The sequence below is a fragment of the Herpailurus yagouaroundi genome, unplaced genomic scaffold (genome assembly GCF_014898765.1).
Source record: "Herpailurus yagouaroundi ecotype Mexico unplaced genomic scaffold, PumYag 140, whole genome shotgun sequence".
NCBI classification, from domain to species: domain Eukaryota; kingdom Metazoa; phylum Chordata; class Mammalia; order Carnivora; family Felidae; genus Herpailurus; species Herpailurus yagouaroundi.
In genome coordinates this window covers 51,049,402-51,073,324 of record NW_024412395.1, presented here as the reverse complement: position 1 = coordinate 51,073,324, position 23,923 = coordinate 51,049,402, and the positions used below count along the sequence as shown (strand labels likewise).

Below are 23,923 nucleotides of genomic sequence, written 5' to 3'. Positions count from 1 at the left end.
GTTTTTCTTATCACACAGTACCTACGACTGCTAACATCAGAAAGATGTTGACAAACACACCACCACCTACAAAGTAATGGTTTTTTTTTTAATTTTTATTTTAATGTTTATTTATTTTTGAGAGAGAGACAGACAGACTATGAGCAGGGGTGGGGCAGTGAGGGAGACACAGAATCCTAAGCAGGCTCCAGGCTCTGAGCTGTCAGCACAGAGCCCGATGCAGGGGCTCCAACTCACAAACTGCGAGATCATGACCTGAGCCGAAGTCAGACGCTCAACCAACTGAGCCACCCAGGCACCCCCCTACAAAGTAGTTTTGACAAAAGAATCAGACCTGAACTTGACTGAGCTTCTAGATTTAACTACCAACTTACAGGAAACACAGAGGACAAAGGAACATGCTAAACTACACAACACACATTCAATCAGTACAACCCCAGCTTTGGGAAAGCAAAATAAATGATCCAACTTCTTCAGCGAATAAATTGTAAGGTGTTAAAACAAAGAGAGAGAGAGAGATGGATGGGGAACCTATCAGTTAAGAAACCTGAAAGACAAAATAAAGGCAAAGCAAAATACAGTGTTGTAGGAATTTAGACTTGGATGGTGTACTAAGTGGAATGGTGACCCCTCCAGAAATATGTCCACATCCTATGGACCAGTCAGCATCACCTTAATTGGAAAAAGGGTCTTTGCAGATGTAATTACATTAAGGATTTTGAGAGGAGGAAATCCTCTAGGATCATCCAGGTGGCCCTAAATCCAATCACAAGTGTCCTCATAAGTTAGGTAGAGGGAGATTTGACACAGACAGAAGAGGAAGAGACCATCCAACCAGCAAGGCAGAGATTGGATCGTTTGTGGCTGCAAGTGACGGAATGCTGACAGCCACTAGAAGCTGGAATCAAACGATTCTCCCCTAGACACCCCAGAGAGACAGCAGCCCTGCACAGCCCATATTTTGGACTTCTGGCCTCTAGAACTTTGAGGGAATAAATTTCTGTTGTCTCAAGCCATCCAGTTTGAGATGATTTTTTAATAGCAGCCACAGGAAACTAGTAATACAGGTGCTAATAGCCAGTAGGAGAAAAAAAAATAATCACTATGGTGAGGACAGAGGTTATTCATAGCAGCGGGGGGTGTGTTTGTGAGGTGCCTCTGGAGGGTGTCTAGGGCGGTTGGCCAGTCCTCTCTCCTGACATGGATGCCAGTTACAAGAAGGTTTGCCTTTTAACAACTCACTAATCTGTTCATTTGTTTCATGTGGCTTTCTGGATTTGTATTATATTTGACAGTTTAAAAAAAAAAAGGTTAAAAAAATCACACACAAACTAGTGAAGCTCTTATCTCCATGTCTGCCTATATGCACAGGCCCTAGAGTCTGTTGTCTGGGAGAAGGCTTGTCTCATTTCCTCAGTGAGGAAGGTGTGAGAAGGAAAGAGCTAAAGGGTAGAAGAGGGGCTGCAGAAATACACATCCAGGAAACATAAGTGCCACCTTTGTGTATCCATCTGTCCAGGAAAGAAATGCTGAAAGATGCATTTAGCAAGTTTCAGTGTCTGGCTGGCATTGCTAAGAGGGTTCACAGATTACATGTGCCCACACAGTCTTATGTTGGTGAACAATGGTGGTAAGGTGTGTGTGTAGGCGGGGGTGGGGTGGGGGTGGGGACAATCGGCTCCATTTCTCCCTATTAAGGCTGAAGTACCCAGCGATGGTATTTCAGATTCCCCACCAAGAACTTCTATAGGCACTTGTCAGTATACAGAGGTAAGAGCTTGTGGTTTGGTTTGAATTTCAAAGGCAGAAGTTGAAATATTGGCAACCTTAGGGCTCAGTTAGGTGACTGACTCTTGATTTCGGCTCAAGTCATGATCTCACGGTTTGTGAGTTCGAGTTCCACATCAGGCTCTGTGCTGACAGTGCAGAGCCTGCTTGGGATTCTCTCTCCTTTCGTTGCCCCTCCCACACTCATGCTCTCTCTCAAAGATAAATAAATAAACATTAAAAAAATATTGGCAATCTTATATATACAACTGGACATAGTTTACATTGATCATTCCTAAACCAGCATAGAACACCCCTAAATTGTGGCTAATTGGAATCTAGAATATTCACTGAGGGTTTGAGCAAGGTGCTGAACACCACTCCAGTGAACCCCCCAAAAGAATATTATCTTTTAAATCAGAGGTTAAAGTAAGAGTTAAGTTTATGATTCACAATTTCAAAATACCATTGGACTTCAGATTTGGATTTTAGGACTAGACTACTATATATTTTTAGGTAACACTCTATTTATTACCTTCAATACAAATTAAAATTCCTGTTTAATTTCTTGACAATGGTATTAATTTCATATTGAGCCCTTCAATTGTGAAGTATTGCTAAGTCATGTTCTTAACTATTGTGATAATTGATGAAGATTTACTATCAGTATTGATATTTTGTAATTTTATAAAAAATATTTCTGTCTTACACTGCTCTATCTCTTAGCTGTTCAACCATCACTGCTATAGCTAAAAAACTATGAAACACTTGATATTATGAAGTATTTTGTGGTTTTCTTATATGTACTGACATTTAATAATAGTGACCAAATTGTTAAGAAAACTTTGTATATTAACCTCAAGAAAGAGATTTACCATGTAGAGTCCTCCTATCTATCTCCTATGTTTTTTCTGTAACAACCCCAAGCGGACTTCTCATGTCTTAGAGGTTTGAAATGCTTCACACACATATTCCTAAACCAAACACTGACAAGGAAGATGGGAGAGCCGTGATTGGCTTAGACTAATTAAGATTCAAGGTACATGTTTTCTTAATAGACAAAAAAATATGGAGCTTTTCCTTACCAGTAAACAATGGTTACAAGGTTGGCAATCTGCATCTGTAACATAATTACAGTGATTTTTCTTGCATTATATACTATTTTCAGGCTTAGGGTGCCTGGGTGGCTCAGTCAATTGAGGTCAGGCCATGATCTTGCAGCTCAGGAGTTTGAGCCCTGCACCAGGCTCTCTGCTTTCAGCACAGATCCTCTGTCTCCCTCGCTCTCTGCCCCTCACCTGCTCCGTGCATGTGCTCTCTCTCTCAAAAATAAAATATTTACGTATTGTTTCCAGGGTAGAAAGGCTAGTCCTTTAAATGGTCTAATGGCAAATGACCCTATTATCAACTTCTCTTTTTTTCATCTACTGTTACCTTCCAGTCCTCCAGGGGTCCCTGAGACTCATCATGATTTCTTTTTCCTTCTATTAGAACCTCCTCTGAGGAAATAAGACAAATTCAACCACATGGAATTCCAAAAGTCAGAATAAGACTTAATATATTACCATCTGTGGCAGGCAGGGTAATGGCCTCCTAAACACATTCCATTCATGTCCCAATGCCCAGAACTTGTGGATATGTTAGGGTACATGGCAAAAATGGCAGATGGAATTAAGGTGACCAAAACTGATATGGTGACACACGTCAGACTTATACCCTGCAGAACTGTAAAGCAAATTTGTCCTGTGTTAAGCAACTAAGTTTGTGGTGATTTGTTACTGTTCCTGCAGCAATAGAACACTAACACATTATCCAAAAAAATATTTATATTTCACCATTTGCTTGATATTAGGGCTCTACTGGTTGTAGTAGACAGAAACCCAAATCAAAACAAAAAAAGGACCTACTGGTTCACATAATCAAAGTGTGGAAAAGACAGACACGGAGCTGCATCAAGAAGGCCTAGAACCAAGACACCAGTGTCACCCCCCCCCATCCCAAACTGCTGTCTTCTGTGTATTAGTTATATCCACTCAAACCAGCTCAGTTGGGAACTTGGCCAACCACGGCTCTGGACTCATCACCATGGCTGGGGATGAGATGCTATGATGGCCGAAATGTAGGTGTCCCCATAAGGAGGGAGTTAGGGCATCAGTACAGATGCAGTCATGGCAAGAACTAGACAGACGAAACCCCTAGCTACATCCACTATCATCTAAGAAAAATGAAACTGTATTTCTAGAGTTTCAGACACTTTCACACTAATAAAATGGGGGTTTCTGGGTGCTTTGGGTGGAGGGGTACAAGGAAGGCAGGGGGATTGTTTAGGGAACAGCCTGTCTACTCCTGGCTGATTCAGCACCTAACTGCATCATATAAAGCACCATCTCCTTTGCAGGCTACATTAGCCAGCTCAGGTTGCCATAACGAAACACCACATTAGGTGGCTTAAACAATAGTAATGTTTCTTACGTTTGTGGAGGCTGGAAGTCTGAGATCAGGATGCCGGTACAGTCGGCTTCTAGTAAGAACTCTCTTTCTGGTTTGCAGATGCTGCTTTCTGTATCCTCACTCAGGCAGGGAAAGAGAAAGCTCTTTGGTAACTCTTACAAGGAAATGAATCCTATCTGATCAGAGCCCTACACTTATAACCTCCTTAACCTTAATTACTTCCATAAAGCCCTACCTCTACAGTCACATTGGGGATAAGGGCTTCAGCCTATGAATTTGGGGAGACACAAACATTCATTCCTTAACACCAGCATTTATGTATGTGAATGAGGGGGAAAAGGCTAATGTGCCTTTAAGCAAGTACTCTTGATGTTGACCCTATTTCGTCGCAGCTCAAAACTAAAAATATGACTTTTGAGAAACATTAACTTTAAAATTTGGATACTTAGAGTCCTCTTAAGTATTAACCTCAAAATCATCTACTTAAAATCATCTCCACAATTTTAATTATTTTGCAAAACAGTGCTGCATCAAACCAATGGCTTGCATTGTAATTATAGTACGATACTTTTCATTCACACTACAGTGATTTGGAACTTGGGACAATTCTGACATAAATGTTTACCTTACTTTCCTTAATCCTTTCTTGTGTGCACAAAGCAATACCAAAAACAGAATTTTATAGAAAATAGGAGCAGCAAATTAAATGCTTCAAGTCACAAACTATTTTCAAGGTCTTTCAAGCACCTGTGGAATGCTTTTCCATAAAAGTAACAGATACCATCATCTTTGTTAAAAAAGTACACTGGATATACAAATGAAATGCTAGGCCTTGAAAAAATTAAAATAATCATATGTGATCCATGATCTCAAAATGATATATACTACATATATATAAATGATAAATTCTTTAAATGTGACAGTGCGAGTTTTACTGTGGCTGAAGCAGTCAGGAAAGAATTCCCAGAGGTTGGACTTGAATCAGGGTTTTATAGGACTTAGATAAGCTAAAAGCAGGGGAAGGTGATTTAAATTGTTTTCATCTATTCCATAAAACAGATCTCCAAAGTGCTACAGAGCATCACATTACTGGTCCAGCTAAGTGTTCTTGAAAGCAATCAAATAATCTATAATTCAATTTCAGATTGGAATAGTCTATAATTCTGTGGTTTCACTAATTCTGTGGAATTCACTAATTCTCACTCACCCAAAATTCCAGCAATTCTACCACATATATTGTGATTTACTTATTTTTATTGAAAACACAAAGTCATATTAAGGAAAAACACTTAAATAAATTAAAAATCATTCCACATTCCCCCCACACTAACACAATGGATTTCAGTTTGCATATTACCTTCTACATGCGAAAAGATTTTACAAAGTCACATAGTGCACATTCTCTTTTGTATTGTGCTTATGTTACTTACCATATCACAGACACATCCATGTGTTTACAGTCTTCCAAATAATTATTGTAGTGGGAGTATAATACTTCACTGTTTTCTTAGCCCACTTTCTTCCTTAACATGTAGATTATTTCCAATTCTTTGCTGTTATAAATAATGCAGACATAAACATCCTCATGCATTTACCTTTGTTTGTTTTGTTTTTATATTATTCTTTAGGTTAAAATCTAGGAGTAGAATTTATGGGATAAAGATATGGTCATTTTTGGGGGCTCCCTCTATATAGTAGCATATTGCATTCCCAAAGGGTTGTGTCTATTTAAAATGCCATCTGAAATGAACGCATTAAATAGTCTCTTTCTATAAAAAAAAAAGAAAAAAAATCAGAAGCACTAGGCAGTTTTCAACTTCCACATTTAAAGTTAAAAATAATTACTGTATTTTTAAAAGGATGAAGAGTGTGGACAGATGGTCTAACAGATCACTAAAAGTTCAGATAACTTCAGCAATGCTTCCTAACTTTTCTCAAGTTTTGGCACACACAGAAAGTAATACTGTAGGCACACTGGGGAAAGTGGGCAAAGATGTTTCTGCCCAGAAGCTTCAGCCACCCAGGCTACCTCTGACTGCCCCAAGGGATATGGCGCTCCACATCTAGGCACATCTATGACCCAAAGTGCATGGGTCATGAAGCGCTAATTGAGGAGAGGTTAAGTGACTCGATTCAAGTTACAAAAATCTAGTTAGTGGCACAGCTGGGAAATGAATGCAAATTTCTTCTCATCAATGTATTTTTTACTATATCACAACTGTTCTACATGCTTTCTGGCTCTAAAATTCAATTTCGTATGCAGATATATACCTATACTTAAGAATAAAGAGGATTTCATAGCATGCTTGAACTAAAGACACCTAAACTAGCAATTTACATCAAAGCTGAAAATTAAAAATAGCTCTTAGCATCAGCAAATATTTGACTATTTTCTCTGCAGTTTTTCAGATGTGCCATTCCTTTAAATTTAGTTTGTAAACTCTCAACAGTAATAATCTCTTGCACAGGATCTTGTATACTTCTTGTAGTCAGTAACTAAAGAAGAACAATAAATTATACACACTAAAAAGAAAAGAAAACTTAAAGTCAGTCCACATTCTAAATAAGTCTAACGGTGAAAAAAAAAAGTTGTTTTAAAATGTTGATTTTGTAGAGGTAGAGAAGATTCCCTCCTTGAATTTCAAATTCCTTGCTAGCTAAACAGAACCTTAATAGACACTAGTACATTACAGGGTCATAGGAGACATTTCATTCCACAGAATGATTCTGACCTACACCAGTGTTGATGCTACCAGGAGAAAATTTCACTATAAAGGTATTTTACCTTCTACCAAGTGTCCAACATTCCATATTACCTTTGAAAAGCAGAGATTATAGGGTGTTAACCTTACTGATTCAACTGTAAATATACATAGGATTTTTCTTGACCATTAATCACTGTACTAAAGTGAAGAGTGGGGGTTAGGCATGGGAATTTACCCATTATGTGCCAGGCCACAATAATAAGTAAGGGACTCCAAACCCTGAATTCTTTTTTTTTTTCTCCCACTATGCAGTGATTACTTGGTCATTTCTATGGATTCAGTCAGACATTATACACACAAACACACCCATGGGACCGCATAGCACTTGGAAGATTGCCCACTATTTCCCACTTATTAAGATCTGGATCATATTTCTCAATGCTCTGAAGATAAGTTCCTTTTGAGTAGGAATATCCCCCAGTGACATAAATACATCCATTCATGATGACAGCACCACACTCCATCCTCCTTTCCATCATGGGAGCGATTTCTCTCCATTCATTTTGTTCAGGGTCATAGCATTCCGTGATTGTAGTTTGTCCACCAACTAGATAGAGCTTATTTTCAAATGGAACTGAGCACAATCCATACTCTATTAAAAAGAAAAAAGCAAATTTTTATTAGGATAATGAACAAAAGAGATTCCTTAGGGTGATGATATAGTAATCCCTTACAAGGCCGCACACAAAAGTAGAGTAGTCTTGACATTTTGATTCCTCTACCACAACACTGAGCCATGAAATCCATCCCTGACATCACCTGATGCAGATTACCTGTCCAGCCATTCTCTCTCAGGTAATCCTTAATCTGACTTTGCAGGATGCCAGGGAAGAACTCATCCTCAGACCCTTCTGAGAGTTCCCCAGCACAGACACCTTTCATTCTACATCCACGTGTAACAGTTGTAGGATCTCTCCGACGTTCTGACACAAAGACGTAGGAGGTAACTAGTGCAGGTTCCTCTAGGTCTTAGCGGCCATCCCTACCACCATCCCTATCATCTGTAGCCTCTGCAGCCACAGGTGCCGCACGGATGACCCTGCTTGCCTCTCTCACAGCGCTCGTCAAGTTAAGGACACAAGGAGTTAGAGAAGCACAACCAGACTAGTGGGGAACTACAGTCTATCATCTTAAGAACCCCGTGAAAGACGCTCAAAGGCAGAGGGCTGCTGTGTGAGGGCTGGATCCTGGGCTGGGAGTCTGCCTCTAGGTGGGCAAGCCTTCTGTGCTGTTTTAATTTTTCCCATTTTATGTGTCTCCCCCTCCACATGCAAACCTGCTGGCTCTTCAAGGCATCAGTCTCTTTTGCAACCTCACATCCTCTCCCTTCCCAGGTCTGTGACTCGGGCGAGGCAAGCGAGGGGCCTAGAGCGCAAAACACAAGGCCACTCTGCTCTCACTCGCGGAGGGACTCCATTTCTGTGCCTTGAGTGAGCGTCTCTCCTCCCTCACCCTAGTCACAGGCATGCTGAGTCCCAGGCTTCTTCCACATCCCTATTTCTAGCACCACTACTGGCCTGTGAGTTCATTCTCTGGGAATAGCAACCAGAGGATTACACTTCAATACTTCCAGCTGCAGGATTTGTCAGGAGCACTAACGTTACAGTTTGCTGTCACTGAGCTGTTCCGTACGTCTAGAAACTCTTCTTTTCCCAAGTCTTTGCACAGCTGCCTCCTTCTTGTCATCTAGGTCTCATCTTATGATCATCTCCTTGGAGGGCCCTCCTCTGACCACCCAACCTGAAGTAGCCAGTCAGGCATTTCCACCACATCACCCTGTTTTAATGTTCTCCACAGCACTTCTCATTATCTGATGTCTCTTCTTTACTGTCTTTCTACCTTCGGTCAGCGTAGGACCTGTGTCCTGCCCACTACTCCATCCCAGCTGGAGAATGGCAAGTGTTTGGAACCTTTTAAGGACTCAATAAAAGGTTGTTGGATCAATGAATGAATTGTACTTTATACCCTCTGTACCCAAATATGCACTCCCATTATACACTAAAAAAGCTTATCGGGGTGCCTGGGGGCTCAGTCGATTAAGCATCTGACTTCAGTTCAGGTCATGATCTCGTGGTTCATGAGTTTGAGCCCCGTGTCGGGCTCTGTGCTGACAGATCAGAGCCTGGAGCCTGCTTCAGATTCTGTGTCTCCCTCTCTCTCTCTGCCCCTCCCCCACGCACGCCCTGTCTCTCTTTCTCTCAAAAATAAATAAAAACATATAAAAAATTTAAATAAAAAAATAAAAAAGCTTATCAACCCTTCTTTAGAAAGAGAATGTACAATCAAAAATGTGATTTCCCCTTTAAGGATGCAAGTACATTCTTATCAGTAAAGTTTCTGCTATCTAGATTGTGAAGGCCAAGAAAAATCTCAGAAGATGGACATTTGTGCTTTGTTGTTCTCAAGTATCTGACATCCAGGAAAATAAGAATTCTTCCACCTCTAAAAACCCCCTTTGTTACTTTCCAGTTATATACATGCAGAATTTTTTATAGAATTTAGTTGTTTCCGTACTTGTGAAATTAGAGAAATCATTCCATTAAATGGTCATGAAAATTCATGATGATTCAGAAATCTTATCCATTGGTGTTAAGTGATTCAACAATGAGTTCACTAGGCCTTTCTTAAATTTCACAAAAAATCCTCAATTTGTGGTTCTTATGTGAAGAACAGTATCAAAAGGGGCCCTTGGCTGGCTCAGTCATTTGGGCGACCGACTCCTGATTTTGGCTCTGGTCATTATCTCACGATTCATGGGTTTGGGCCCCGCATCAGGCTCTTGAGCTGACTGTGTGAAACCTGCTTGGGATTCTCTCTTCCTCTCTCTCTCTCTGCCCCTCCCCTCCTCGTGCTCTCTCTCTCCCTCTCAAAATAAATGAACATTAATTTTTTAAAAACGTTTATTTATTTTTGAAGGAGAGAGAGACAGAGCACGAGCATGGGAGGGGCAGAGACAGAGGGAAACACAGAATCTGAAGCAGGCTCTAGGCTCTGAGCTGTCAGCACAGAGCCTGATGTGTGGGGCTCAAACTCACAAGCTGCGAGATCATGACCTGAGCTGAAGTCGAACGCCCAACCAACAGAGCCACCTAGGTGCCCCATGAAAATAAATAAACAAAAAAAATTTTTTCTTTAAGTATCTCAATATTCCTATAGCAGGAAAAATGTTTAAGGTAAGGTGATTCTTGGGTTTTTTCCTGTTACCCAAATACAACATAATGCTCTGTTTTTGCTGATGGAAACTTTTTCTTCCTCATCTGTAACTGCCTTTTTCTCTGTTGGTCACTCTACAAAGCTACTGAGCCTGAGGAACTGTGCCTTTATTGAGCTCCCAGCACTATCCATAACTATACCTAACACTATACACAACATGTGGGAAACACTCAGCAAACCTCTGTTGGACCAATGAACGAGTGAACAATTTCAAACTAAGTATAAGAATGGTACCATCTGTCATGGCTCAAAAAGTTTACACACAACTATTCAGTATAAATCCATAGCAGTCTGTATTTAGTATTCCATGAATGATATGAATAAAGCCATGTAGGGGCTCTGAGACAACCACGATATTTTCAGGTATTCAGTATACACTGAAATGATTTAGAACTTTTTCCTAAGATTTTTCTCACGGAAAAGACCTGTAAAGCTTATGTAATTTAACCTCTTTATTTTACTAGAAAGTAAAAGTCAAGAGCTTAAGCCACTGCCCAAGAGCAGTCATGTGAATAAATGGCGGAGCCAGAAAGAACTCTCTCCCCACTTGACAAGGCTCTCCATAGGTTTTTTTCTTTATCACATCCTGCTTCTTCCCTGTTCTTCCCACACTCTTCTTTCCCAGCTCATCCCTTAAATAGTGCTGTTTCCCAAGACTCTGTCCTTAGCTGTACTTAGTCCCACCCTTGCAGGGCACCTCAACCATCTCCACACCCACAGTCATCACCTCCAAGCAAATGACACCCAGATCTCTAAAGTCAGCCTCACTCTTCCTCCTGGGCCGCAGACCCACACTTCCCATTGCCTGCTGGACAGCTCTTCTGGGTGATCCAACCAGTCCTTCACAGTTAACTACAAAACTAAGTTCCAACTCAGCTCCTCTCCTCTGTTCCCACCACCTTCTCCTTCCCATGGTGAATCCATAATATTCCTCATATCTACCCGTTTTCACCTCCTACTGCTTCAGGCTTTCAGCATTTCTCACCTGGGTTATTATAACAGTTTCAGCAGACTTCTGGCCTTCTCCTAATCTATTCTGAAAGGCTCTAAAACCTTTGTTAGTTCACAATTTTTCAAATTCTCCTAACTGCCATTCAAAGCCCTCTATGGTACGCTCCTCCACTGAACTCTCCCATCCAATCTCTCATTCTACCCTCTCACATCCCATCATATACATCCACTCCCAGGTACTGGAATATACCTGGAACTTGCCCCTCTGCCTCCCATCATTAACTTCCTCCCTCAAAAAATACCTTAATTGTATCCATTCTTTAAGGACTAAATCATAACAGTGAACTCCTGGAAGACTTCTAAAATTTTCAGATTCCCCTTATTCTCAAGCTCTTTCTACCCTCAATTTCAACGGCACTTATTTCTATGACTGTCTTATATTCCTGTTATGTATGTATATTTCCTTCTAAATTCTGAGCTCCTGTAGCAGTAGAGACTCACTCTTAACCATCTTTGTGTCTTACATAATAACTTGAATGGTACCCTTCCTGAGGTAAGGTCTCAATAAATGTTATCTTTAATTTAATGGAATTGGAGTCCCCTGTTTTTTAACCAAACAAAACCACCACCCTTGGGGCACCTGGGTGGCACAGTGGGTTAAGCATCTGACTTCGGCTCAGGTCATGATCTTGCAGTCCGTGAGTTCGAGCCCCATGTCAGGTTCTGTGCTGACAGCTCAGAGACTGGAGCCTGCTTCAGATTCTGTCTCCCTTTCTCTCTGCCCCTCCTCCACTTGTTCTCTCTCTCTCTCAAAAATAAATAAACATTAAAGAATTAAAAAAAAAGTCTCCCTCTCTCTTTGCCCCTCCCCTGCTTGCACTCTGTCTCTAAAATAAACAAACGTTAAAAAAAGGGGGGGCGCCTGGGTGGCTCAGTTGGTTAAGCATCTGACTTTGGCTCAGGTCATGATCTCACGGTTCGTGGGTTCCAGCCCCACACTGGGCTTTGTGCTGATGGCTCAGAGCTTGGGGCCTGTTTCAGATTCTGGGTCTCCCTCTGTCTCTGCCCCTCCCCCGCTTGCGCTCTCTCTCTAAAATAAATAAACATGAGGGGTGCCTGGGTGGCTCAGTCAGTTGGGCATCCAACTTCAGCTCAGGTCATGATCTCACAGTGTGTGAGTTCAAGCCCCTCATCAGGCTCTGTGCTGACAGCTCAGAGCCTGGAGCATGCTTTGGATTCTGTATCTCCCTCTCTCTCTGACCCTCCCCAGCTCACACTCTGTCTCTTTCTCTATGGAAAATAAATAAATGTTAAAAAAAATTTTTTTCATAAAATAAATAAACATTAAAAAAATAAAGCAAAAAACAAAACAAAACAAAAAACCGAAAACCACCGACCTCAAAGGAATTAAGAAAAAAAAAAAAGATAACATTTATAGTACCTTTTAAAAATAAGAGTAGTCATGATTTCTTTTGTGGTCTAAGCTACAGATCTGTAAGGCAGACTTGAGACTGACATTTTATGTTCCTCAGGAGGCACTCTGAAAGTGTGTAAGAGGCACACCTTGCCACAGTTCAGCAGAGGCAGGCCCTATGCCTTCAAGGGCGAAGGAGCTAACAGACCAGTTGAATGAAGCAGGCCGGGAGTAAGAAGAGCAACGGCACGGATGCCAGGTCCATGATGTGATAGGAATGGGAGAGACTGGTGAAATGGAGCACAGAAGTGCCATCTATACAAATTTTAGGATTGCTTGTTCTAGCTTCTAGAAGAATGCTGGTGCAATTTTGATTGGGATTGTATTGAATGTGTAGATAAGTTTGGGTAGTATTGACATTTTAACAATATTTATTCTTCCAATCCATGAGCATGGAATGTTTTTCCATTTCTTTATATCTTCTTCAATTTCCTTCATAAGCTTTCTATAGTTTTTGGCACACAGATCTTTTACATCTTTGGTTAGGTTTATTCCTAGGTATTTTATGCTTCTTGGTGCAATTGTGAATGGGATCAGTTTATTTGTCTTTCTGTTGCTTCACTATTAGTGTATAAGAATGCAACTGATTTCTGTACATCGATTTTGTATCCTGCGACTTTGCTGAATTCATGTATCAGTTCTAGTAGACTTTTGGCGGAGTCTATCGGGTTTTCCATGTATAATATCATGTCACTGCAAAGAGTGAAAGCTTGACTTCACCTCTGCCAATTTTTATGCCTTTGATTTCCTTTTGGTGTCTGATTGCAGACGCTAGAACTTCCAACACTATGTTAAACAACAGCAGTGAGAGTGGACATCCCTGTCGTGTTCCTGATCTCAGGGGGAAAGCTCTCAGTTTTTCCCCCATGAGGATGATATTAGCTGTGGGCTTTTCATAAATGGCTTCTATGATGTTTAAGTATGTTCCTTCTATCCCAACTTTCTTGAGGGTTTTTATTAAGAAAGGATGCTGAATTTTGTCAAATGCTTTTTCTGCATCGATTGACGGGATCATATGTTTCTTATCTTTTCTTTTATTAATGTGATGTATCCCATTGATTGATTTGCAAATGGTGAACCAGCCCTGCAGCCCAGGAATGAATCCCACTTGATCATGGTGAATAATTCTTTTTATATGCTGTTGAATTCAATTTGCTAGTATCTTATTGAGAATTTTTGCATCCATATTCATCAGGGATATTGGCCTGTAGTTCTCTTTTTTTGCTGGGTCTCTGTCTCGTTTAGGAATCAAAGTAATGCTGGCTTCATAGAATGAGACTGGAAGTTTTCCTTCCCTTTCTATTTTTTGGAACAGCTTGAGAAGGGTAGGTATTATCTCTGCTTTAAATGTCTGGTAGAATTCCCCAGGGAAGCCATCTGATCCTGGACTCTTACTTGTTGGGAGATTGAATAGCCAAAGTAAATTGAAGAAGACCAAAATGGGAGGCATCACGATCCCAGACTGTAGCCTCTACTACAAAGCTGTAATCATCAAGACAGCATGGTACTGGCACAAAAACAGACACATAGACCAATGGAATAAAATAGGGACTCCAGAATTGGACCCACAAAAGTATGGCCAACTAATCTTTGACAAAGCAGGAAAAAAGACAGTCTCTTTAACAAATGGTGCTGGGAGAGCTGGACAGCAACATGCAGAAGAATAAAACTAGACCACTTTCTTACACCATTCACAAAAATAAACTCAAAATGGATAAAGGACCTGAATGTGAGACAGGAAACCATCAAAACCCTAGAGAAGAAAGTAGGAAAAAACCTCTCTGACTTCAGCCGCAGCAATTTCTTGATACATCTCCAAAGGCAAGGGAATTAAAAGCAAAAATGAACTATTGGGATTTCACAAAATAAAAATCTTCTGCACTGCAAAGAAAACAGTCAACCAAACTAAAAGGCAACCACGGAATGGGAAAAGATATTTGCAAATGACATATCAGACAAAGGGCTAGTATCCAAAATCTATAAAGAGCTCACCAAACTCCACACATGAAAAACAAATAACCCAGTGAAGAAATGGGCAGAAAACATGAATAGACACTTCTCTAAAGAAGACACCCGGCCCCTCCCCTGTTCATGCTCTGCCTCTCTCTGTCCCAAAAATAAATAAAAAACGTTGGAAAAAAAAAAAAGTAGGGGCGCATGGGTGGCGCAGTCGGTTAAGCGTCCGACTTCAGCCAGGTCACGATCTCGCGGTCCGGGAGTTCGAGCCCCGCGTCGGGCTCTGGGCTGGTGGCTCGGAGCCTGGAGCCTGTTTCCGATTCTGTGTCTCCCTCTCTCTCTGCCCCTCCCCTGTTCATGCTCTGCCTCTCTCTGTCCCAAAAATAAATAAAAAACGTTGAAAAAAAAAAAAAAAAGAAGACATCCGGATGGCCAATAGGCACGTGAAAAGATGCTCAACGTCGCTCCTCATCAGGGAAATACAAATCAAAACCACACTCGGATACCACCTCACACCAGAGTGGCTAAAATGAACAAATCGGGAGACTATAGATGCTGAAGAGGATGTGGAGAAACAGGAACCCTCTTGCACTGTTGGTGGGAATGCCAACTGGTGCAGTCACTCTGGAAAACAGTGTGGAGGTTCCTCAAAAAATTAAAAATAGATCTACCTAGGACCCAGCAATAGCACTGCTAGGAATTTACCCAAGGGATACAGGAGTGCTGATGCATAGGGGCACTTGTACCCCAATGTTTATAGCAGCACTTTCAACAATAGCCAAATTATGGAAAGAGTCTAAATGTCCATCAACTGATGAATGGATAAAAATTGTGGTTTATATACACAATGGAATACTACTTGACAATGAGAAAGAATGAAATATGGCCTTTTGTAGCAACGTGGATGGAACGGGAGAGTGTTATGCTAAGTGAAATAAGTCATACAGAGAAAGACAGGTACCATATGTTTTCACTCTTATGTGGATCCTGAGAAACTTAACAGAAGACCATGGGGGAGGGGAAGGGAAAAAAAAGCCAGAGAGGGAGAGAGCTAAAGCATAAGAGACTCTTAAAAGGGTTGATGTGGGTGGGAGGGAGGGAAGGGTGAGTGATAGGTATTGAGGAGGGCACCTGTTGGGATGAGCACTGGGTGTTGTATGGAAACCAATTTGACAATAAACTTCATATTAAAAAAAAAAGCATGCAGCACTGAGATAATGAATTAAAAAAAAAAAAAAAAAAGAAGTGCCATCTAAAAGGGAACAGCCACTACTTGGCTCCAGTGATTGCTGACAGAGGTCATTATAATTTTTCTAAAGGCCAGGAATCATGATTTTTATTTAAGAACTACCGAATTTTAAATATTGGTGGCAAGTCAGTTAAAAATATTTTAAACACTGTACCCCAAAAAGAACATACCAGGCAGCATGCTAATTTGCTACCTTTGTTTCTTACATTATGTCACAAAAAAGTCCAATATAAAGCAAAACTTTACAGACAGAATTATATGATCCCATTGATTTGTACTCTAATTTAATATTTATTTCTGACTGATTTTTCAGTTGGCCATGGATTTTCATGCTTTCGATTACATCTTTTAGACTCCCTTTCAGTTAACAAGACCTATGCTATTTAAATACGTTATAGGACATTTATTTTTAAAGGAACCCTTTATGAAATCTATATTAAATTTGTAATGTATATAACTGCCCTCTAATTTGTTAATCTGAGTTTTCATATATTGGATTTTCTTTGTAAAGATGTCAAAGTAATATCTAACTGATAAGATTAACATGAAGATCAAATGAGATAACAGTGCAATTCTTAAGAACATGGCCTCCCAGCCAGATTGCCTGGATTTGAACCTCATCTCTAACAAGTGCTAGCTAGCTGACCTTAGGCAATTCATTTACCATGTCTGTGCCTCAGTGGCCTGCAAAATGAGATAATAGTAGTACCTCGCTCATAGGATTGCTGTAAGGTTTAAATAGATTAAGACACAAAAAATTATTAGAATAGTTAGTGCCTGATGCATACTTACTAACTAAAAGTTAGCTATTACTCCATACAAGCCGGTATTACTACTTTCCATTATAACTTCGCTGACCATAACAGAAAGTGGTGGGGAGTCTGCGATAATTACATCTGGGCTACTAGGAGATAGGCTACCTGTTCCATGTCTTCAGAGCCAGGCCAGCCTGTGGCCGAAGTCTCTTCTTATGCAAAGCCTAGGACATATGGATATGCAGCACCAGATTCAGTGTGCTTCACCTCAACTGCCAGATGAAACTGGTCAAAAGCAGGAGAGCCTGGTCCCTTCAGAAGAGACAGACTGCTTCGTGGCTATAGCACAGATTTTACAATCAGACTGCTTAAATGAATCCTGGTCTGCCACTGCCAAACTGTGACCTTATCCTTTCTAGACTCCATTTCTAAATACGTAAAATGGGAGTGAACAATACCTACTCGTAAGGTTATAGATAGAATTTAAGGTAATACGACATGTAAGGTGCTTAATCAGTAGCTGACCTACAGAAAGTGTTCAAGAAGGTTAACAACTGCTATCACTCTCAGATGATTCAAGCTTGGGAATTTCCAATTATGCTCACCAGTGACTCACATAGAAGCCTTATGCTATATGGAAAATCATCCAAAGTAGTATAGTGATACGGTGATATGAATCTTACCTAAGGAAAAATCTTAAACATACATCAAAGAGACACGTCAAAGAACAAAGGCACAGAAGGCAGAAGGCTGGCCATTCCTTGTGGATGGACCACATGTCCCCTTCATGACTGTCAAAGTAAGGACAACATGGGGTTCTGTACATCACAGGAGTGAGTGCTTAATAATTACTGGCTCCCAGACAGAACATGCTAAAAAGAAGAAACCATCTCCTGTTGAACTGAATCAATAAGTAATCTTCCCGACTATTTGACAGACTAGTGCTTTTTAACTGTCTATAAAAACTGTGTTTTATATAATGCATATAAACGAAAGAAAGCACACAACAGAGGAATAGGAAACAAAACAAAAGAATCTAGAAAATTCTGGGGCGCCTGGGTGGCTCAGTCAGTTGGAGTATCTGACTTCGGCTCAGGTCATGATCTCACGGTTCATGAGTTTGACCCCACATCGGGCTCTGTGTTGACAGCTCAGAGCCTGGAGCCTGCTTTGGATTCTGTCTGTGTGTGTGTGTCTCTCTCTCTGCCCCTCCCCACTCACACCATGTCTGTGTTTCTCAAAAATGAACATTAAAAATTTTTTTTAAATAAAAAGAATCTAGAAAATTTTAAAAAGAAACTACCACTTTTAACCACACAGGCTTAAAATGTATTCTGTAAAGACATCGGGGAAAGCATTTGTAGATGTAACCTAATTGGAACTACCTGTGATTATGGTTGGATGGGCATATGAATATTTTGAGCCTTTTAATTACACCCATGTGCAGTCTGCTATAAATCTAGCATTTTCTATTTCCAGGCCATTTTTAGCTGTACAACATGTACTATCTGAAACAGTATTTTCTTACCTGGATGTGGGCTGGAGGTGATGAGGCTCCATTCATTGATATCTGAATTGTAGCTCTGGACCTTGTCATAGGTGCAACTTCCTCTGTAGCCGCAGTGGCCGCCGATGACGTAGATAACTTCATGTAAGACGCAGGCAGTTGCATTTCCCACGCCTGTGTGTTAATTAAAATCACACTGAATACTGGGCTCAGTTTATTGTTTCTGTTATTACTGATAGTAGATGCAAGGTCCTGTGCTAGGTGCTATGAGGGATAGAAGAATGAACAAGAGAGGCTGCCTGCTCTCTTTTAAAAGAGGGTGAGACACTTACACCAATAGTTAGAACACAGGGTACAGAAACACCGTGAACGTTCAGGGCAAGGAGACATTGCTTTGAGGAGGGAAGTCAGATAGCAGGTGGCCGACTCTGACCTGGACCCCGGTAGGTAGGACTGTGGCAGGTAGAGGTGAGAGGAAGCCATCCTAAGCAGAGGGCAAGGCAAGTGCAGAGGCTTAGTGGGCAATGTCTAGAGGCCCGGATTGATGCCAGCACACGGAAGGGCCCGTGGCAAACATGGGGCTGTCGTGTGGGAATTTAAGCCGACATCGTAAGTTGAAGCCACATCACAAAGGATCCTGGCACTCAACTAAGATATGTGGACTTCATTCAGCAGGATTTTTAAGATTTTTAAGCAGAGGAAGGGAGAGACTACAAAAGCAGAAGACAGAGTCAGAAAGATCTAGGTATTGGCCCAGGTACAAAGTACTGAGGGCCTGATTTAGGAGGGGCTTTGGGTATGGAGACAAGACACACAGAAAAGCCTTGATGACTGACTGTGCCAGAAACAAACAAAACTGATTCTGAGGTCCTAAGCTCAGAAAACCAGGACACCCTGATGCCCTAGGAAAATGAGGAGGAAGAAATGAGTTCGTCAGGGAAGGAAGACATCAGATTAGTTGAATACATCAGTTTAGTCTTCCAAACAACTTTTATTTACCACTGGTACATGCTGGGTGCAGTTCAATCTCCTTGTGTATTTCTACTCCAACACAAAAGTGAGTTTATAAGCAGGGCAATTACGGTAAGAGGGAAAAAAAGTCAGGAGCTCCTAAACTTCAGCCAAGTATTTATTTCTTCTCTGTACATCCCTAAACCAAAAAAGGAAATGAATTTGAAATTTGACTCTACCCAATTTACATTCTGATCACCAGGGGAAGCTGCCAGTTCACTTCAGGACTACAAAACAAAACAAACTGGGAAAAGTAACATTACTCTTGCAACTTAGAAAAATGAGAAACTTAAAACTCAAAATCAGCACTGGTGAAAGCTGCGGATGACTGACACAGTGTTACCCTTCCCAGGGACAATTAGTTACAATCAGGAATCAAAACTTCAATGTCAAAGTATAAATAAAACTTTGAAATTTCAAGCCCAGCTGTTTGGGATGGGGGGCTTTCGTGCATGAGGGTCTCCCATTCTATTCAAGGTGAAGGCAAAAAACAGATAATGGCTTTCTTTCACAGTGGACGCACCACTGAAGCATTTTCTTTTCAGCAAGCATGTTTCACACATGATTTAACAGGGGTGCCTGGGTGGCTCAGTCAGTTGAGCGTCTGACTATTGCTCAGGCCATGATCTCACAGTAGGTGAGCTTGAGCCCTGCATTGGGCTCTGTGCTGACAGTTCAGAGCCCGGAGCCTGCTTCGGATTCTGTGTCTCCCTCTCTCTCTGCCCCTCCCCCAGGGGCACTGGGGACTGTGTGTGTGTGTGTGTGTGTGTGTGTGTGTGTGTGTGTGCATGTGTGTGTCTCTCTCTCTCAAAAACATCAAAAAAAATTTTTTAATATGATTCAACAAAATTGCAGTAAAGTAATAAACTTTCATCCTCACAGAAATATGCTCTTCACTAGGAAAGCACTGGAACTGTTATCTCATTATCTCATTGGCAGAAACTTTTCCACGTTGATAATAGCTGCTAAAATATTTGAACTTTCTTTGTCTCTTTAGTAGGAAAGGAGTCATGACAACCTTTAGGAACATCCTGGGGAGAAGACCAGGAATCAGTGGTCAAGCTCAGGCAGAGTCCAAAACCACAAAACCAGAGCAGCAACAGTAGTGGGCCTTATGCCCCCTTCTCCCGCTCTATCACCTACTGCGGCAGAACCTTCGGGCATGCAGGAGAACGGGCATGATTTAATATGAAAGACACCCTTTTAAACTTTATTTATTTATTTTGAGAGAGACAGAAAGAGAGCGAGCAGGGGAGGGGCAGAGAGAGAGGGAGGGAGACAACCTCAAGCAGGCTTCATGCTGTCAGCGTGAGTGGGACATTTAACCGACTGAGCCACCTAGTCGCCCCTAATATGAAAGATATTTTTGTTCTATCAAAGTTGACAATAATGAACAACGAATTATTATGACAATAATGAACAACGAATTTGTTGTTTGTCTTTATTATGACAATAATGAACAACGAATAATGACAAGAATACCTAACACTTACTGAGTGTTTACTTTGCTCCAGACACTGTTCTACACACTTCACATGCATAAATTCATTTAATCCTCTCAAAACCCTAAGCTATATAATGTTGTCACCCCCAATGTACAGACCATAAAACCGAGGCACAGGGAGATTAAACAATTTGCCTGAGCACACCAGCAAGTAAGTGGAAAGTTGGGATTTGGACTGCAGTTTGGCTTCAGAAGCACCGTGCCTGATCACAAGACCATCCGGCCTCTCGGGCTTCCTGCTTGTCATCCAACGATCACACCAGGTCAGATTCCCAGACCAGGTCAGATTCCCACACCCTCCCTAGTGTTAAAAAAGAAACAGAAAGCCCTGGGAAGGAACATTTGGGATAAAATGACACAAATTTAGTAACAACCTACCAGTTGTTTTTGTGCAACTCTCCAGCACAAATGAATAAATGTAATTAAGATTCCAGTTTAACTTTTTTGCCAGTGGGAGGGAAGGAGAGCAAGGCTGATATAGTACTGGACACAGCAGAAAATACAGTGTTTATCAGACAGACATTGAGACCCAATAGTGCACCTGGCTGTGTGGACCACATGAGGGAGGGTATGGGATCTGCCTTATCTTCTACTCTATGAAACAGGACTTGAATCACAAAAAGAAGGGGCTATCTGTCTCTAGTTTTTGAGAGAATGTAATTTGTTACACTCTACAGGGACCAAACCTTTCAAAGTTTTAATGAAAGACCCTTTAAAGGAGAGATGACCACATAATGAGAGGGAGAAAGCTGAATATTTAAAAGCAGGATTGAAAAGGATTCAATTTCAAGACTAAGCAAGCAAAAAAAAAAAAAAAAATTAAGTATAAACTAATAAAACTACCCAGCTTTCTCCCTTCATTTAGACTTTGACTTAAATATATATTCTTAAGACCTGAAGCAAGACCTAGGCTTGAAACAGGCTGTAGAGTAAGGAGAATGAGTTATACTGTTTTCTTACATAAATGATTTTTTTCTAGTCTGAGTAGCATATTCTGATCACATAACCTCAAACAAGTTGGGGACTGTTATACCACGCTTTTACTTGGAACATTCTGTCCACAATTACTTGTATAATCTATTATAGTTCCTAGGTAGCATTCCAAAAGTGATAAATTCTTTTAAAGTTATTTGCAAGATAATTTAGATCACTGGTCTTAACTTCAAACCCTTAAAAAATATTGGGGCCCCTGGGTGGCTCAGTCGATTAAGCATCCGACTCTTGGTTTCAGCTCAGGTCATGATCTCAGTGTCATGAGTTCAAGCCCCCCATTAGGCTCTGTGCGGACAGTGGAGAGTCTGCTTGGGATTCTCTCTCTCTCCTTCTCTGCCTCTCCCCCACTTGCACTGTCTCTGTCTCTCTCAAAATAAACTTAAAAAAAAAAACACTTAAAAATAGAGAATAAATGTAATCTGTACTTACCTTTAATCATGTTTGCAATAGGAATCCATTTCTCTTTTAATGGGTCATAGAACTCAGCCTCTTCTGCAGGAGCCCCTTTTCTGTAACCACCTAAAGCATAGACACAGCCACCCAAGGTGACTGCACAGTGGTAATACCTGGCATTGAGCATTGGCAAACCTTCCATCCATTCATCGCTTTCACTGTTATAGATCCACACTGTGTCAAGAGCTTCTATATTATCCGTCCTATAACCCCCAGTTACATAAATGTTGGGTCCCAAACATGTAACACCATAGCTCTCCCTAGTATAGTCTGGTATTTCTGCTCCCTGAATCCAAACATTTGTCAGAGGATCCCATATATGAACCTCTGATAAAGGATGCCAGTAATAGCCTCCAATGATGTACATTGTGGCTGTGGACCTCTGAGAAATCTCTTTATGCAGGGGATTCAAAGCATTATATATTAGAGATCGTATCTTATTTTCGGTTAGGAGGCAGCTTCTTTGAAGACCTAAAGCTGTTTTTAAATACACTGGATCTATATCTATGTTCACATAGCTTAGTAGATTATACAGGCATTCAATTCGATTTTCTACATCATGAGCAGTCCACTTAATAACAGGCTCTATGATAGCTTCTTCTTTCCAAACACTGAGATTCTTTCTGGACAATATAAAGAGAAACTTTTCAAGGCTGATTTCCAAAAATTCTTCTTGTTGCCACACTTCCTTAAACCTTGAACACAGAATTCTTCGAGATTCCTTCTCTAGTTCTGGACACACGTGAAATTCTGCAAAGGAGTGCATTCCAATACAATTATCAATATCCAAGTGCCTTACCAAAAACTGCTCACAAGCTTTCTTTACTGAAAGGAACTGTAGCAGATCGGCTGCTTCAAGCAGGCTTTGAACGTTTCTTTTAGTTATTTCAATCTGGGAAGTGTATGCATAATTCACAAGGCCTTCCAAAATATCATGGTGGATGCCAGAGATTTTTATTTTATTTTTAAATTTTTCTTTCATGTCAGCTGTGAACATTGCCTTAAAATAATTGCTGCAAGCAGCTAAAACAGCTCGGTGACAATGGAAGATTATGCCTGAAGGACACTGAAGGGTAATATCAGTAAATAATCCATCCAAGTAAAATGTTCTGAATGCATCCAGAAAATCCATTGGATGCGTCGTATCCTTGAAATGGTAAATATAATCTTCTTGTCCTTTGAGAGCCATGGCTGCAATAAACATGAAATAAATGTGTTTTCAATGTTGCGTATTACTGAAAATAATCAATGCTAAATATGCCAATCCTTATGATGATACTCTAAAGCTACACTAAGTAACAAATGCAAAATGTGGATACACTATTTCGTCATTTATGTGATGGTCAATCTAAATTCGGGGTCACTTTGAGCCTGAAATGAGGCCCCTAGGATTTTCAGTAGTCCTTTAAATAAAAAATATTGATTTGCTACCCCATTCACCCAGTCTCCGAAATCCGACCCTAGTTGGCGGTCGGAGAGAGAGAACCCACGTTTGACAAACCGAGTGTCCGGGCGGGTCACCCCACTAGAGACCGGACTTTGGCCGTCTTGGCTCGGCCCCAATTCAACCTTTTTCACTAGCTCCGTCTCCCTTGGGAGTCGTCTCGAGATGCCAAAAAAGGGGCGATCGAAATATAACTAGAAATGAAGAAATCTTGGAAAAGGGAAACCTTGTACCTTTCGGCTTAAGAAAGGAGCGAAAAGAAAGCTGCCGAGCCGCTGTCCCTCCATCCCTGGGCCCCCTCCCCCGCGCCTGCCGCAGGGGTTTCCGCGCGCCCCGCGCCTGGGCCCCGGGCCCGCGTTCCCGCCCGGAGACCGCCCCGCCCCGGGCCTGGCGCGGGGACTCGACTCGAGGGCGCCGCGCGCCGCCCGCC

General features: G+C 41.1%; 1 protein-coding gene across 1 annotated transcript; it reads right to left on the bottom strand.

The window, feature by feature from the left end:
- Positions 1 to 5,452: 5,452 nt before the first annotated feature.
- Positions 5,453 to 23,799, bottom strand: KLHL23 (kelch like family member 23). The gene is made up of 4 exons (XM_040475330.1): positions 23,727 to 23,799; positions 22,026 to 23,240; positions 18,110 to 18,262; positions 5,453 to 7,575 (listed from the first exon to the last, which is right to left on the bottom strand). The coding sequence occupies exons 2-4, from the start codon at positions 23,236 to 23,238 to the stop codon at positions 7,265 to 7,267; spliced, it is 1,677 nt and encodes a 558-aa protein (XP_040331264.1). The 5' UTR covers positions 23,239 to 23,240; positions 23,727 to 23,799; the 3' UTR covers positions 5,453 to 7,264.
- Between the last annotated feature and the right edge of the window lie 124 nt (positions 23,800 to 23,923).

What these genes read in the sequence shown, in the direction of transcription:
- KLHL23 (XM_040475330.1), bottom strand. Translation starts at nt 23,238, where the DNA reads ATGGCTCTCAAAGGACAAGAAGATTATATTTACCATTTCAAGGATACG. An exon ending in TATTGCAAACATGATTAAAG is followed by an intron (nt 18,263 to 22,025) that starts GTAAGTACAGAT and finishes ATTAACACACAG; the next exon opens with GCGTGGGAAATGCAACTGCC. An exon ending in CACCTCCAGCCCACATCCAG is followed by an intron (nt 7,576 to 18,109) that starts GTAAGAAAATAC and finishes TCTTTTTAATAG; the next exon opens with AGTATGGATTGTGCTCAGTT.